General features: G+C 43.7%; 1 protein-coding gene across 1 annotated transcript in view; it reads left to right on the top strand.

Moving 5' to 3' along the window:
- The window catches only part of LOC122548889 (disintegrin and metalloproteinase domain-containing protein 12), a 257353-nt gene that overhangs the window by 84893 nt on the left and 154403 nt on the right, over positions 1 to 18057 (top strand). Inside the window, exons 5-6 of the mRNA XM_087992297.1 lie at positions 10499 to 10575; positions 13611 to 13785. Coding sequence (XP_087848423.1) covers positions 10499 to 10575; positions 13611 to 13785 — 252 coding nt within the window. The remainder of the gene's footprint in view (positions 1 to 10498; positions 10576 to 13610; positions 13786 to 18057) is intronic.

Below are 18057 nucleotides of genomic sequence, written 5' to 3'. Positions count from 1 at the left end.
TGGGACCATTCTCGTGAACCTCCTCTGAACACGCTCCAAGGCCAGTACATCCTTCCTGAGATACTGGACTCGACACTGCGCACAATACTCCAAATGTGGTCTGACCAGAGCTGAAGAGAGCCTCAAGAGTACAACCCTGCATTTATACTCAAGTCCTCTCAAAATAAATACCAACATTGCATTTGCCTTCCTAACTACTGACTCAACCTACAAGTTTACCTTGAGAGAATCCTGGACTAGAACTCCCAAGACTTTTTGCACTTCAGACTTTTGAATTTCTTCCCCATTTAGAAAACAGTCCATGCCTCTATTCTTCCTACCGAAGTGCATGACCTCAACTTTCCAACATTCGACTGTTATGAAGTTGAAGGTGTGCACCGTACCTTTAAGAGAGAGTGAATGCTGTTCTGTGCTGAGAGATTACAAGAGCCTGTGTATATGAATAGATAGCAGTCTCAGAGGGTACTGGAAAATTGAAAATATGTAACACTTGGCTGTGAAACTGATACCTGAATTGATTGCTGTTTGCCATGTTGCCTGGTATGGAAGGTGCCAGCTATGAAGAGAGGTTGAGTAGGTTAGGATTGTTTTCATTCGAAAAAAGGAGATTGAGGGGGTCCTGATTGAGGTTTACAAAATCATGAAGGGTATAGACAGGGTAGATAGAGATAAGCTTACTCCCAGGGTGAGGGATTCAATAATGAGAAGTCACATGTTCAAGTTGAGAGGAGAAACGTTTAAGGGGATACACGCGGCATGTAGTTTACATAGAGGGTGGTAGGTGCCTGGAACACATTGCCAGCAGAGGTAGTAGAGGCAGGCATGATAGATTAATTTAAGAAGCGTCTGGACAGATGCATGAGTAGGTGGAGAAGGGTACAGATGCTTAGAAATTGACAGACAGGTTTAGACAGTGGATTTGGACCGGCACAGACTTGGAGGGCCGAAGGGCCTGTTCCTGGGTTGTATATTTTCTTTGTTCTTTCCTTGTATTCTTTGTTTTTTGAATTTAACCAATCAGTTTAAAATTATGTTCCAGGATACTAAAACCCAATTGAGTTTAAATTTATTATTTTGCCACCATCAAACTAATGAGACAATCTGACGTTGGGGATGTAAAAAGGCAGTCATTTTGAAAATCAAATAGAGCAACTGCCATCAACATAGATCTAAGAAATTAGGGAACCCTCTCTATCAAAGGTACCTTTTCATATTTGGAGTAAAAAGAAAGAAGACAACCCAGGGAGGTCTTCAGCCGGAAGAAGACAGATACCAAAGATGACAGCTGCTGTCTGGTTTTGAAATTAAGTTGATGTAATTCTAGTAAGTGTTTTATTGGAAGAGCATATTGTTGTAGAGTTGGAGGCAGGTAATAAGCAGTTAAGAGAAAGGGAGGTCTAAAAGTGTGAATAGTTATTGTTTAATGTTCACTTTTCGAGTTAAAACACAAATTGATGTTATTTTCTTTAAATAGTGGGATTTGGGAGTTCTCTGTTACTCACAATTTAACAGATCATACGGCGAGGTAAGCTTTTCTGGGTATTTGGTTTAATTAACAGAAGGGTTCACCGCCGTATCATAGAAGGCCTTGATCTGCCACATCTTTGCCCACTCTCCTAACATGTCCAAATCCTTTCGCATCCTCCCTGCCACCTTAATACTACTTGCCCCTCCACCTATCTTTGTATCATTGGCAAACTGAGCCAGAATACCCTCACTTCCCTCACCTAGATCTTTAACGTACAAAGGGAAAAATGGTGGTCCCAACACTGAGCCTTGCAGAACACCACTTATTACCAGCTGCCATCCTTTTCTCCACACTGTCTGCTTTCTGCCAGATAGCCAAACTTCTATCTATGCTAACACCTTGCCTCCAACACCATGGGCCCTGATCTTGGTCAGCAGTCTCCTGTGCAGCACCTTGTCAAAAGCCGTCTTGAATTCCAGATAGATAACTTCCATTGGTTCTCCTAAGTCTAACCTGCTCATTACTTTCTCAAAGAATTCAGACAGAATTGTCAGGCATGACCTCCCCTTGATGAAACCATGCTGACTTTGCCTTGTTTTACCATACACTCCCAAGTATTCAGAAACTTCAGCTTTTACAATGAACTCCAAAACCTTACATCAGCCCCTTTCCCCCTTCACATTCCTGGTGAAGGGCTTATGCCCAAGACATCGATTCTCCTGCTCCTTGGATGCTGCTTAACCTGCTGTTCTTTCCAGTGCCACACCTTTTGACTCCAAAATCTTACCCATGACTGAGATTAGGCTAATTGGTCTGTAATTTTCTGTCTTTTGCCTTATTCCCTTTTTAAACAGGGGTGTCACCTTAGTGATTTTCCAGTCCTTGGACCTTTCCTGACACTAACGATTCCTGAAAGATCACTGCTAACGTCTCTACCATCTCTTCAGCTATCTCCCTTAGAAATTTGGGGTATAGTCCATCTGATCCAGGTGATGTATCCACCTTCAGACCATTCTGTTTTTCTAGCATTTTCCCCTTGGTGATGACCACCATACTCAGCCCTGCCTCCTCACTCTCTTGAATTTTTGGGAAATTATTCGTGTCTTCTAATGTGAACACTGACGCAAAGTAATTATTCAATTCCTCAGCCATTCCCTTGTTCCCCACTCCCACCTCTCCAGTGTCATTTTGCAGCAGTCTAATGTCTACTTTTGTCTCTCTTTTGCTCTTTATATATATAAAGAAACTCTTACAGTCTTACAGTCATAGAGATGTACAGCATGGAAACAGACCCTTCGGTCCAACCCGTCCATGCTGACCAGATATCCCAACCCAATCTAGTCCCACCTGCCAGCACCCGGCCCATATCCCTCCAAACCCTTCCTATTCATATACCCATCCAAATGCCTCTTAAATGTTGCAATTGTACCAGCCTCCACCACTTCGTCTGGCAGCTCATTCCTTAAACATACCACCCTCTGTATGAAAAGGTTGCCCCTTAGGTCTCTTTTATATCATTCCCCTCTCACCCTAAACTTGAACTAGGACAACCCAATAAATGGTGAAAATATATTTAAAATATATATTTAAATATAACATATTTAAAATCTTTACAGCCTGCAGAGACTCCAGCTCAACAGTCTAAAATAATGTTGGAATTCTGGTAATCGGGCAAGTCCATTAAAAAAAAAAGATGCCAATGTGTAGCATGCATGTTTAGTTACTTCACAAATAAACCCAAACTCCCACAGTTAGTATTCATAAGTAGTTAACATATATAGTTAATGCCAACACTTCCTTTATATTACTGGCTAACTTCCCTCAAATTTAATCTCCTCCCTTCTTATTTCTTTTTTGTTGTTGCCCTCTGTTGGTCTTTGTAGTTTCCCAAGCCTCTGGTTTCCCACTGCCCTTTGCCAAATTAAATGTTCTCTCTTTTGCTTTCATGCTATCCCTGACTTCCCTTGTCAGCCATGATCCCGTTATCCTCCCTGTACATGCTTATTATTCCCAGGGATGAATTTTTGCTGTGTCTCCTGAATTACTCCCAGAAACTCCTGCCATTGCTGTTCCACTGTCTTTCCAGCTCAGCTCCTCTCCCAGTCAATTCTGCCCAGCTCCTCCCTCATGGCTCTGCGGTTTTCTTTATTCAGCTGTAATACTGTTACCTCTGATTCTCTGTTCTCCCTTTGAAATTACTCTGTAATTTTAAGCTTATGATCGCTCCCTCCTTAAGGATTCCTTCAACTTAAGGTCCCCATGAGGTCTGCTTCATTGCACAACACTAAATCTAGTACTGCATGGTATTTGTGATGTGTGAATGATACTCGCTACTCATCATAATGACTGCGATAGAACACTTCGGCTTTTGGGAAAGGATTGAAGTTAGTTGGATTGTTTTCCACGAACAGTAATTTTCAACATCTTGAGGGGCCCAGATAGAATGGACTGTGAGAAGTCTTTCCCTCTTGTAACAGGATCAACAACCAGTGTCCAACAAAAGTAGCAAAGTGAAAGAAAAACAATTTGAAGCAGCGAGTTGTTTTGGAATTCACTGCAGCAAGAGGCTATTCAGCCCATTGAGTACATACTGACCCTCTCAACAGTATCCCATCCAGCCAACCCTGATCCATCCCACTACCCCATTCCTGTAACAGTGCATTTCCCATAACTAATCCACTGAGCCTGTGTATCTCTGGACACTACAGACAATTTAACATGGCCATTCTACCTAACCTGCATATCTTGGGACTGTGGAAGGAAACCAGAGCACTTGGAGACAGAGCATCATGACAGGGAAGCATTTGGGAGTAAATCCGCATCAGATATGTGGGAGAATTTCACTTATAAGAGTTCAGGAGTGGCATTTCCCTGCAAAAATGAAGGATAGGAATGGCAAGTTCTGTGAATCTTGGATGACCAGGGATATTACGATCTTGGTCAAAAAGAGAAAGGAAGCATACCTAAGATGGATGGGAACTGAAAAAGCCCTTGAAGTATGTAAGGAAAGTGGGAAAGAACTTAATCAAGGAATGAGGAGAGGTAAAAGGGGTGATGAAGAGTCATCAGCAAACAGGATTAAGGCATTTCATGCACATATAAAAAGCAAGTGGGTGGTGAGGAAAAGGGTTAGCACACTCAAGGACAAAGGAGGGAATCTATGTGTGGAGCCAGAAGAGGGAGGTGAGGTCCTAAATGAATACTTTGTGTCAGTATTCACCAAAGAAAAGGAATTGGTTGAGGATGATGTCAGGAAAGGCTGTGTCCAATTTCTAAGCCAAGTTGCTATTAAAAAGGAAGCGGTGTTGTGCATCTAAAAAAGCGTTAAGGTAGATAAACCCGAGGATCCTGATGGGATCTCTCTCAGAATATCGTGGGAGGCAAGAGAACAAATTGCTGGAGCATTGATAGACATCTTTGGCTGCAAGTGAGGTCCCCCCAGAGGACTAGAGAATAGCCAATGTTGTCCCATTGTTTAAGAAAGGTAGCAGTGTTAATCCAGGAAATTACAGGCCTGTGAGTCTCAAATCGGTGGTAGGGAAATGAATGGAAAAGATTCACAGGGACAAGATCCACACGCATTTAGAAGCAAATGGACTTCTTAGTGACAGACAGCATGATTTTGTGCATGGGAAAATTGTGCTTCACTAACTTGATCGAGTTTTTTGAGAAGATGAAGATGATTGATGAGGGAAAAATGAATGATTTTGTCCACATGGATTTCAGTAAAGCCTTTGACAGTGTTCCTTGTGGCAGACATGGCCCTCACTTCTCTCCAAGGCCCCAAGGGAAACTTCCATATCCGCCACAGATTCACCTGCACCTCCACCCACATCATCTACTGCATCCGCTGCAGCCGGTGTGGCCTCCTCTATATTGGGGAGACAGGCCGCCTACTTGCGGAGCGACTCAGAGAGCACCTCTGGGCCACCCGGACGAACCAACCCAACCAACCTGTGGCACAGCATTTCAACTCCCCCTCCCACTCCACCGAGGATATGCAGGTCATTGGACTCATCCACCGCCAAACCACAACAACCCGACGGTCGGAGGAGGAGCGTCTCATCTTCCGACTGGGAACCCTCCAACCACAGGGGATGAACTTGGACTTCACCAGTTTCTTCATCCCCCCTCCCCCCACCTTGTCTCAGCCGGATCCTTCCAGCCCGGCACCGCCTTCCTGACCTGCAGTCTTCTTCTTGACCTCTCCGCCTCCATCCTACTCCGACCTATCACCCTCACCTTGACCTCTTTCCACCTATCACATTTCCAACTCCCCTCCTCCAAGTCCCTCCTCCCTACCTTTTATCTTCTCCTGCTGAACACTCTCTGCTCATTCCTGAAGAAGGGCCTGTGCCCGAAACGTCGAATCTCCTGTTCCCTGGATGCTGCCTGATCTGCTGTGCTGTTCCAGCAAGAAAGTTTCAACTTTGATCTCCAGCATCTGCAGACCTCACTTTCTCCTCGAAGACATTGGACACAGCCTTTCCTGACAATTCCTTTTCTTTGGTGAATACCAACACAAAGTATTCATTTGGGTGAAGTCACATGGTATCAGGGGTGAGCTAACAAGATGAATACAGAACTGGCTTAGACCTCGGTGATAGAGGTATCGGTGGAAGGATGCATTTCACAATGGAGGGCTGCGACTAGTAGTGTTCCACAATGATCAGTGCTGGGACCTCTACTGTTCACATAAATGATTTGGAAGAAAATGTGACTGGTCTAATTTGTACATTTGTGGACAATACAAAGAATAGTGGAGTTGCAGACATTGAGGAGGATTGTCAGAGGGTACAGCCGGATATAGAATGGTTGGAGGCATGCGCAGAAAAATGACAGATGGAGATTAAACCAGATAAATGCGAGGTAATACATTTTGGAAGGTCAAATACAGGTGGAAATTATACAGTGAACGGCAGAACCCTTCAGAGTATTGATTTGCAGAGGGATCTGGATGTGCAGGTCCACAGATTACTGAAGGTGGCAGCACAGATAGATAAGATGGTTAAAAGAAAAAGGCTTCCGGCATGCTTGCCTTCATTGGGAGGGGCACTGAGTATCAGGATAGGCAAGTTATGCTGCAGCTTTTGTGACAATTCTGTCATTTTAAAAAGGTCATTTTGTCCCTGGGATTTTTTTTTTGGAGAGAGGTTTTGAAGGCAGAGGCGTGGAACCAGCTACTGGAGATGGCCGAAGTAAACAATTGAGGAGGCCTTTAGATTTGTTTTTTTTAAAAGGTTGGAACAAGAGAAGCAGCTTGAATGGGAGTGGCCAGTTCTCACAGACCAAGCGATTTTTTTTAACATTAGCAATCAGAAGCTGTTTGGGGTCCCAGAAGAATTAGAAATTTCAGTGAATGATTCCGATCTGCTACTTTTGCTGAAATCTCTCTTAGAGTCATAGAGATGTACAGCATGGGAACAGACCCTTCATTCCAACCCACCCATGCCGACCAGATATCCCAACCCAATCCCGTCCCACATATATCCCTCCAAACCCAGCTCATATCCCTCCAAATCCTTCCTATTCACATACCTATCCAAATGTACCAGCCTCCACCACTTTTATATCTTTCCCCTCTCACCCTAAACCTATGCCCTCTAGTTCTGGACTCCCCCACCCCAGGGTAAAGACTTTGCCTATTTACCCTATCCATGCCTCTCATCATTTTGTAAATCTCTTGTAAGGTCACCCCTCATCCTCCGACACTCCAGGGAAAGCAGCCCCAACTATTCAACCTCTCCCTGTAGCTCAAATCCTCCAACCCTGGCGACATCCTTGTAAATCTTTTCTGAATCCTTTCAAGTTTCACAACATCCTTCCGATAGGAAGGAGACCAGAATTGCACACAATATTTCAACAGTGGCCTAACCAATGTCCTGTACAGCCGCAACATGATCTCCCAACTCCTGTACTCAATACTCTGACCAATAAAGGAAAGCACACCAAATGCCTTCTTCACTATCCTATCTACCTGCGACTCCACTTTCAAGGAACTATGAACCTGCACTCCAAGGTCTCTTTGTTCAGCAACACTACCTGGGACCAAGTATTCACCATTTTGTGATTGGTAGTGTGCAAGATGGGACAAAGTCTTTTGCTTCGCTTCAAGTTATGATACTCTTTCCCCACCCTGCTGTTCCCTTCCTTTATCTGCCCCCTGGCATGTCAACAATCAAATGAACAGGAGGCTGAAGCTGCATATTCTGAACATTGTTCTGACATGTATCTTGAGGAAATGTGCAGTTATAAACTAATTAATTAGGCTCTTTACTCAGCGTTGTAAGGGCGTGGAATGTCCTGCCTGCAACAGCAGTAGACTCGCCAACTTTAAAGGCATTTAAATGGTCATTGGATAAATATATAGATGATAATGGAAGTGTGTAGGTTAGATGGGCTTCAGATTGGTTTCACACGTCGGCGCAACATTGAAGGCTGAATAGCCTGTACTGCCCTGTGTTGTTCTATGTTCTAAGTCCTGCTAAGATTTGCTTTCCCAAAATGCAGCACCTCACATTTATCTAAATTAAACTCCATCTGCCACTTCTCAGCCCATTGGCCCATCTGATCAAGATCCTGTTGTAATCTGAGGTAACCCTCTTTGCTGTCCACTACACCTCCAATTTTGGTGTCATCTGCAAACTTACTAACTAAACCTCTTTGTTGCATCCTCCTAGATTGGAGAACGGCATGTAAGAATCTGTGTCTGAAATTGCTATTTTGCAAAGGGGTGTGTTTGTGGGATGTTACCGTGTTGGAACAGTTAATTATTAACTGCAGTCATAGAGATATACACCATGGAAATATACCCTTTGGTCCAACCCGTCAATGCTGAACAGATATCCTAAAATAATCTTGTTCCATTTCACTCTAAATCCATTAGATTAGATTCCTTACAATGTGGAAACAGGCCCTTCAGCCCAACCAGTACACACCGACCCACTTCCCTCTTACTAATGCACCTAACACTATGGGCAATTCAACATGGCCAATTCACCTGACCTGCACATCTTTGGACTATGGGAGGAAACCGGAGCACCCGGAGAAAACTGCACAGACACTGGGAGAATATGCAAACTCCACACAGACAGTCGCCTGAGGCGGGAATTGAACCTGGGACCCTGGTGCTGTGAGGCAGCAGTGCTAGCTACTGAGCCACCATGCTGTCCCGTCATATTCATATTCCCATCCAGGTGCCTTTTAAATGTTGTACTTGTAACATCTTCCACCACTACCTCTGGCAGCTCATTCTGTACATGTATCACCCTCTGTGTGAAGACGTTGCCCTTTAGATCCCTTTTAAATTTGTTCCCTCTCACCTTAAACCTATGCCCTCCAGTTTAGAAAAGACATTGTGTATTTACCCTATCCACTCCCCTTGTGATTTTATAAACCTCTATAGGGTCGCCCCTCAGCCTCCAATGCCCAGGGTAAATAGCCCCAGTCTATTCAGCTTCAACCTTTAGCTCAAACCCTCCAACGTTTTTATCAATCTATTCTTAATCCTTTCAAATTTCACAACATCCTCCTTCTAGCAGCCAGACCAGAATTACACAGTATTCCAAAAGTGGCCTAACCAATGCCCTGTCCAACAGCAACATGAAATCCCAACTTCATACTCAATGCACTGTTATTTGGTTAATTTTTCCAATAGTTATGGACTTTTAAATTCCTTTTTATTTTGTTTGTATTTTAACTATCTCGTGTTTAAATTGTGTGTGGCTTAATGTCGAGTAGTTTGACCAGTTGCATCACATCTGGAACATACACTTCACATTTACCTTTAAAATAAGAAAAGGTTAGGGTACAGGCTATCTTTCTAAAAGATTTCGAGGAGGTCAGGTCTCGTCCATAACACTTTATAGAACTTTAGTTACGCCACACTTGGTATAATGCGTACAATTCTGGCCACCACACTATCAGACAGATGCCTTGGAGAGGGTCCAGAAAATGTTTACCAGGATGTTGCCTGGCCTGGGGGATTTAGCTATGAAGAAAGGTTGGACAGACTGGGTTTGCTTTCACTGGAATGCAGGAGGTTGATGGGGGCGACCTAATAGAAGTTTATAAGATTGTGAATGGCGTGGATAGAGTGGAAAGTATGAGGCTTTTTCCCAGGGTGGGAGGGGTCAATTACTAGGGGACACAGGTTCAAGATGTGAGGGGGGCAAGTTTAAAAGAGATGTATGAGGCAAATTTTTCACACAAAGGGCAGTGAGTGCTGCTCAAGGAGGTGGTGCAAGCAGACAAAATAGCAGCTTTCAAGAAGCATGTGGACAAGTACATGAATAGGAAGTGAACAGAGAGATATGGATCCTGTAACTGAAGACAGTTTTAGTATAGAAGAACAAAATGTGTTAGCACAGGTTTGAAGGGCTGAAGGGCCTGTTCCTGTGCTGCATCATCCTTTAGTGCTCTCTTGTTTTTGTTGTTCTGCAAACTCCACACAGTTACGCAAGGCTGGAATCAAACCTAGGCCTCCAGCACTGTGAGGCAGTTGTGCTAACCACTGAGCCTCCGTGCTGTGGAAATATGGTGGAGGCAGGTACGAGTGAGGCATTCAAGAGTGCAGTGAGTGATTATTGGAACAGAAACACAAACAACTCTGTGATTCATTCTCAGATTTATTCTCACATGCCATACATTAAAGTCAGAAATATCTCACTTTAGCACTAACAGTGTAACATAGCTCTGGGCAGACAACGATACTGAGTACCCACTGACAATTAACCCAGGCAAACTTTGTCACCCTAATTGTATCTCTCTCCCAGCTTATTCAATCAGCAACTACTGACTCAATTCTCTAATATTGAGGTGCCGGTGTTGGACTGGGGTGGACAAATCACACAACACCAGGTTATCGACCAACAGATTTATTTGAAAGTACAAGCGTTTGAGTGTTGTTCACCTAACAAAGAAGCAGTGCTCCGAAAGCTTGTACTTTCAAATGTACCTGTTGGACTAGAACCTAGTCTTGTGATATTGCCAGTATCAGGAGGTTTAATGCTGAGATGTATGTTTCTACAGTATCGCTGTTACTATGTGGGATCTGTGAGAAGATTCCCTGGATCCCAGATCTCTGCAAGCACATGCTCAGGACTCAGGTAAAGAAACTGATAGTTTCTTCTCAGGTTTTAAACTGGATTTAGGTAAGAACATTTTAGGCTGTGAGATGTTACCTCGGCAGGATCACTCACTGTGTAACTGTACTGAGATGTGTTTATTCAGCATGGTGAGGGTCAATCACTATGTAACTGTACTAGGATGTGTGTTTATTCAGCATGGTGAGGGTCACTCACTGTAACTGTACTGGGATGTGTTTATTCAGCAGGGTGAGGGTCACTCATTGTGTAACTGTACTGAGATGTGTTTATTCAGCATGGTGAGGGTCAATCACTATTTAACTGTACTAGGATGTGTGTTTATTCAGCATGGTGAGGGTCAATCACTATGTAACTGTACTAGGATGTGTGTTTATTCAGCTGGGTAAGGGTCAATCACTGAGTAACTGTACTGGGATGTGTTTATTGTTATGAAGTTGAAGGCGTGCACTGTACCTTTAAGAGAAAGTGAATGCTGTTCTGAATTGAGAGATTATAAGCGCCTGTGTATATAATAAGATGGAAGTCCTAGAAAATTGAAAATATGCAATATTTACCTGTTAAATGGATACATGAGTTTTGGTTACTGTTTTGGCAACAATTTGAATTTAACCAATCAGTTTAACTTATGTCCCAGGATACTAAAACCCAATCGAGTTTGAATTTATTGTTTTGCCAACATTAAACCAATGAGACGATCTAATATTGGGGATATAAAAAAGGCAGGCAGTTTGAAAATCAAACATAACAACTGCCATCGAAAGAGAACCAAGCAATAAGGAAACACTCTCTATCAAAGGCACCTTTTCAATGCAACATATGTGCAGTTAAAAGACGGAATACAACCCAAGGAGTTCCTCAGCTGGAAGAAGGCAGACACCAAAGACAACAGCGGCTGTGTGGTTTTGAAATTAAGTTGATGTAATTTTAATAAGTGTTTTATGGGAACAGTATACAATTATGGAGTTAGAACATAGAACACAGAACAGTACAGCACAGAACAGGCCCTTCAGCCCACGATGTTGTGCCGATCACTGATCCTCACGTATGCACCCTCAAATTTCTGTGACCATATGCATGTCCAGTAGTCTTTTAAATGTCCCCAATGATGTTGCTTCCACAACTGCTGCTGGCAACGCATTCCATGCTCTCACAACTCTCTGTGTAAAGAACCCGCCTCTGACATCCCCTCTATACTTTCCTCCAACCAGCTTAAAACTATGTTAGTCATTCCTGCCCTGAGAAATAGTCTCTGGCTATCGATTCTATCTATGCCTCTCATTATCTTGAATACCTCAATTAGGTCCCCTCTCCTCCTCCTTTCCTCCAGTGAAAAAAGTCCGAGCTCAGTCGACCTCTCCTCATAAGATAAGCCCTCCAGTCCAGGCAGCATCCTGGTAAACCTCCTCTGAACCCTCTCCAAAGCATCCACATCTTTCCTATAATAGGGCGACCAGAACTGGACGCAGTATTCCAAGTGCGGTCTAACCAAAGTTTTATAGAGCTGCAACAAGATCTCATGACTCTTAAACTTAATCCCCCTGTTAATGAAAGCCAAAACACCATATGCTTTCTTAACAACCCTGTCCACTTGGGTGGCCATTTTAAGGGATCTATGTACCTGCACACCAAGATCCCTCTGTTCCTCCACACTGCCAAGAATCCTATCCTTAATCCTGTACTCAACTTTCAAATTCGACCTTCCAAAATGCATCACCTCGCATTTATCCAGGTTGAACTCCATCTGCCACCTCTCAGCCCATCTCTGCATCCTGTCAATGTCCTGCTGCAGCCTACAACAGCCCTCTATACTGTCAACGACACCTCCAACCTTTGTGTTATCTGCAAACTTGCTGACCCATCCTTCAATCCCCTCATCCAAGTCATTAATAAAAATTACAAACAGTAGAGGCCCAAGGACAGAGCCCTGTGGAACACCACTCACCACAGATTTCCAGGCAGAATATTTTCCTTCTACTACCACTCGCTGTCTTCTGTTGGCCAGCCAATTCTGTATCCTGACAGCTATGTTCCCCTGTATCCCATTCCTCCTGACCTTCTGGATGAGCCTACCATGGGGAACCTTATCAAATGCCTTGCTGAAGTCCATATACACCACAATCACAGCTCGACCCTCATCAACCTTTCTAGTCACATCCTCAAAGAACTCGATAAGGTTTGTGAGGCATGACCTGCCCCTATCAAAGCCATGTTGACTGCATTTAATCAAGCCACACTCTTCCAGATGGTCATAAATCCTATCCCTCAGAATCCTTTCTAACACCTTGCAGACGACAGGGGTGAGACTTACTGGTCTGTAATTGCTGGTAATTTCCCTATTTCCTTTCTTGAAGAGAGGAATTACATTTGCCTCTCTCCAGTCCTCAGGTACGACTCCAGTGGAGAGCGAGGATGCAAAGATCTTCGCAAGTGGCATTTCTTGTTTCCCAAAGCAGCCGAGGACAAATCTGGTCCGGGCCTGGCAACTTGTCAATCTTAATGTTTGACAAAATTTTCAACATATCACCTTCCTCTATCTCTATCCGTTCCAGCATGCACACCTGCTCTTCAAAGATTTCATTCACTACAAAGTTCGTTTCTTTCCTAAAGACAGAAGCAAAAAACTCATTTAGGGCTTTGCTACCTCCTCAGACTCCACACACAAATTCCCTATGATATCCCTGATCGGGCCTACTCTTTCTTTGACCATTCTCTTATTCCTCACGGAAGTGTAAAATGCCTTTGTTGGTGTTGGAGGCAGATAATAAGCAGTTAAGAGAAAGGGGGATTTAGAGTTGTGAATAGTTGTTTAATGTTCACTTTTAGAGTTAAAGGATAAATTGATATTATGTTCTTTAAATAGTGGAATTTGAGAGTTCACTGTCACTCACAATTTAACAGATTACAAGATGAGGTGAGCTTTTCTGGGTGTTTGGTTTAATTACAGAAGGGTTCACTGCTGTGTTGTAATATTATTCAACAGGGTAAAGGTTACAAGGATTGTTTTCTCTCTATCTTTGTTTGTTTCTCTTCTGCAGTGCTGTGATTGTGTTCAATAATCAAACATATGTCATTGAACCTATTGGTGGGGATGCAAGTGGTCGTCATTTGTTATACAGAGCTGAAGACCTCCTGCCAGTATCGAGCAGCTGTGGAGTCAGAAATCTAACCCTTGAGTTAAACCTGACCGATCACCTCCAGCCCTCTCAGAGGGTGAGTAATGAACACTGTAACTAACTGACTCACAGAAAGAAAGAAGTCCCATAGAAAATACAATCCTCAGACACAGCCTTCAGCTCAGGCAGCTTATGGAAGGTTCATTTACTCAGCATATTCCCGTTTCCCTTCTGACTCTCTTGCTCTCCTATTGAAAGTCGATATTGATGGAGATTGTCTCTGAAGCACTGACTCTAGAAATGAATCCATGGCTGCGCTATTCTTTCTGTGATGCAAATCTCCTATTATAAAGCTCTTATATTGAATTGTTTCTCTCTGACCTCTTGTTCTTGACTGTCAGCGACTGGAAACAATCAGTTTCATCCATCTGCCCCATCATTTCACTATTCTTCAGACTTTCTTTCTGTCATTGATGACAAAATGTGCTGACAGGAAAGAGTTTGAACCATTGTAAGAGATATGTAAAGCAGTAATCATTCAGCTCAGAAAAAAAATCAGGAAAAACGGCAAAAAATGCCAATGATGAGATGCTTGAACAATGTAATAAAGATGAAACTAAAACCAAATGACAAACCTTTCCAGCTCTGGTGTATTTCAGTCCCCAACAGCATTTTAATCCTTTTACAATGTTATTACAGATTCTGCTACCCTCTGGACAGTCAGTACCAATTCCATCCTCGAATAAATCCTTGTGAAATCTCTTTGTAATAACACAGGGAACTAACTGAAAAAGTCCATCATTTATTGTTGAGCACCAAAATAGAGCCACTACTCATGGCACACACTGGCTGTCCCTGCTCTGACAGACAGTTCTGTCGTCCCATCCCTGGACCTGCTTTATAAAGGGCTCAGGTTATGAGGTCCAGCTCAGCAGGCCATTGCCTGTTACTAAGGGTACTCACCAGGGGAGATTTGTTGGTGATTCCCCATGAACCTTAAAGACCTTGTCATATTCCGAGATCTTATGTCAGGGATACAAGGATAGAATATGGAATAACGGAAATCCCCCGACTTAACAAACCCAACTCAAAAGAGTACAAAATAAAAGCTGGAAATACTGCGGATGCTGTGAGAATCTGTTCTGAGGAAGGGTCACGCAACTCGAAATGTGATCTTTGATTTTTCTCCACAGATGCTTTGAGTATAGGAGGTGAGAAGTCATGTTCAGACTGTATGGGACATTGGTGAGACCTCTTTTGGAATACTGTGTCCAGTTGTGATCGCTCAGTTACAGGAACAAAGTTCAGCTGGAAAGGGTTCAGAAGAGATTTGCTAGAGTGTTGCTGGGGATGGAAGGTTTGAATTATAAAGAAAAGCTGAATATGCTGGGACTTTCTCATGGAGCAGAGGAGCTTGAGAGGTGACTTTATAGAAGTTCATAAAATAATGAGGGGTATACATAGAGTTAATAGTAGTTATCTTTTCACGAAGATGTGGGATTTCAAGGCTGGGGACACATTTTTAAGGTGAGAGGAAAGAGATTTAAACAAGATATGAGGGGCAAAGTTTGTACTCAGAGGTTGGTTTGTGTATGGAATGAACTTCCTGAGGAGCTGGTGGATGTGGGTACAATTACAATATTTAAAAGTGTCACAAAGCTGGTCCCTTTTTTCCAAAAGCTGTTCCTTTTCTCAAGGATACTGTGTCCTTGATTTTTCCAGTGGGGTCATAAAACCCTCCCGGCTCCAAGGTGACTAGTTTGGTGCAGAGATGAAAAAGGACGTTGAGAGGCCTAATGTCTATATGTAAACAGATGAGACTTCAGGCTAAAGTGGTCATGTTTTAGAAGTGATGTGTATAATGAAAGGGGAGTGGTCAGCTCTCTAGCTGAGTAGGCGAAAGTGGGTACTGTAGATGCTGGAGATTAGAGTCAAGATTAGAGTGATGCTGGAAAAATGCAGCAGGTCAGGCAGCATCTGAGGAGCAGGAAAATCAATGTTTCAGGCAAAAGCCCTTCATCAGGAATCCTTGTGTAATTTTGTGAATACATTTTTGTCTATTTTAAAACCTGGTAGTCAACCTCACTAACTTACTCCAGGTAAGTTTCACTGTACACTTACCGAAACAAATTGCAAAGTTATGGTCTGGGCTGCTTGCTTAAGAATGTTTTTGAGTGGTCTGGCCTCGTCATTTGGATAAGTACATGAGTAGGAAAGGTTAGGAGGGATACAGGCCAGGAGTAGGCAGGTGGGACCAGTTTAGTTTGGGATTATGGTCAGCATGGGCTGGTTGGATTGAAGGGGCTGCTTCTGTGCTGGATGACTATGATGTCAGACATGCTGAAGTTTTCCAGAAATTCCTATTTTTGTGTCAAACGTGTACAAGATGTTCTTATTTTCATCCTATATGTGATGATGGCTGATAGAAGGGCTTGGTCTCGCCACTACTGGAATTAAAACATTGGTAGCCAGAGAGCTGTCAGGGAGATACACACGCAGGGGGCTGAAAGAACACAGCAACCCAGGCAGTATCCGGAGGTGGAGAAGTCAACGTTTTGGGTGTAATACTTCTTCAGGGGTTCGCTGGGGGTCAGGGGAGCTGCAGGTAAAGGGAATGGAGGGGAGTTATGGGGGAGGCTTTTGGGTGGGAGAGGGCAGGGGAGGTGAGGTAGGGGTAGGTCAACACTAGTCAAGGGTACGACCTGGTTGGTGGATCGGAAGAATGAATCCAGTTGGGAGCTGAGAGGAAGGGCTGATCAGAGGAATGGAAGGGAGGGGAAGGGGCTGGAAACAGAGGAGGGGATGGGAAGGGAGGATATTTCAAACTGGAGAACTCAATGTTTAGTCCTCCAGGCTGTAAGGTGCTCAGGTGGATGGTGAGGTGTTGTTCCTCTAATTTGTGCTCTGATTCACTGTGGCAATGGAGGAGGCAAAGGATGGTTATGTTGGAAAGGGAGGGGGAAGAGTACTTTAAATTGGACGGAAGGGGGGATCCAAGATGGTGGTGATCTGGGAGGATCGTGTTGCAGAGCTCAGCATTGCAGCACAAGTAGGATGAATTTCTAACCCGCTCAACCTGGACCATCACGATATCCTGGGATTCCAGAAAGGTCAATGAGTCTGAGAAAACTGTGAAAAACTGACTTACCTGCGTTTTTGCCATCCAGAGATGCTGAAGAAGGGAGGAGGAGTGTCTGAGGCTGGACCCAAGGCCTTGCCTGCAGGATCATTGGACTCAATTACTTACCAGGCTCTGGTGAACAAGCTTGCGAAATCTCGTGAGATGTTGGGTCAGCAGATAGAGGAGAAGCTGGCCCCGATCTCTATCATGCTGCAGAAGCATGAACAGCAGCTTGGAGACCTGGAAGAGCAGACGGGTGAGGTTGAACGCAGAGTCACAGGGGTGGAAGTTGATGCCAGTTCCTCCAGGGATAGGATCCAAGCCCTGGAGAAGCAGGACTGTAGTTTGCATGACCAAGTGGATGATCTTGAGAACAGGGGCAGGAGAAAGAATACTCCAATCGTTGGTCTGCCTGAGGGTAAGGAAGGAGAGCGGCCTGCAGAATTTATTGAGGACTGGATGCCAAAATTCTTTAACTTGGAGGCTGGCATGAGAGGCTTGAAGATCGAGGGGCCTCACCGGGTCATGGCATGGAGATCAGGTCTGGGTCAACATCTTCGTCCTCTCCTGGTGCAGTTTCATCACTACAGAGATAAGGAGAGAATCGTGGAAGCTTCCAGAGTCAAGGGGAAGGATCCAAAGGCCCTAATTTATGAGGGCGCTAAGGTCATATTCTTCAAGGACTTCTCAGCGGCGGTGATCCAGAAAAGAATATCCTGTGACGGTGTCAAGAGAAGACTGAGAGAGCTTGGGATCCAGTACTCTCTGAGGTATCGGGTGGTGCTCCGGTAAAACACCTTTAATGGATCTATACCTCTCTCTCTATGACACATCGGAGAAGGCAATAGACTTTGTGGACAAATTAACCTCATCTGAACAATTTAATATGTACAAATAGTCTTTGTTTTTTTAAAAGAAAACAGAGGAAGTCCAGTTGGAACTTTCTTTTCCTTTTTTCTTCTATGGGGTAATAACTTGTTTAAATTATGTTTGGTGGTGGTTGAGATATGTACTTTCAATTTCTAAGTTAAGTTATACCAAAGGATGGAGGGGGCAGTATTTACCCTTTTTTCTTTAAGAAATGTTCTTTATTCCATGGTGTATTTCCTTTCTTTTCTGCTTGTGTTTGTGGTGCGGTTTGAGCTAGGAGGAGGGAAAATGGTTGGGATGGCTAGGTGCCTACTTATGGGCAGTTTGGGATGGGTAATTGCCCCCTTTGGGCAGGGGTTGAGTTCCTCCACTCAGTGC

This window comes from Chiloscyllium plagiosum, unplaced genomic scaffold (genome assembly GCF_037043375.1).
Source record: "Chiloscyllium plagiosum isolate Xiang-an unplaced genomic scaffold, Cpla_swu_hap1 HiC_scaffold_1, whole genome shotgun sequence".
In the NCBI taxonomy this organism is placed as follows: Eukaryota; Metazoa; Chordata; class Chondrichthyes; order Orectolobiformes; family Hemiscylliidae; genus Chiloscyllium; species Chiloscyllium plagiosum.
This window is presented reverse-complemented; position numbering and strand designations above follow the sequence as displayed.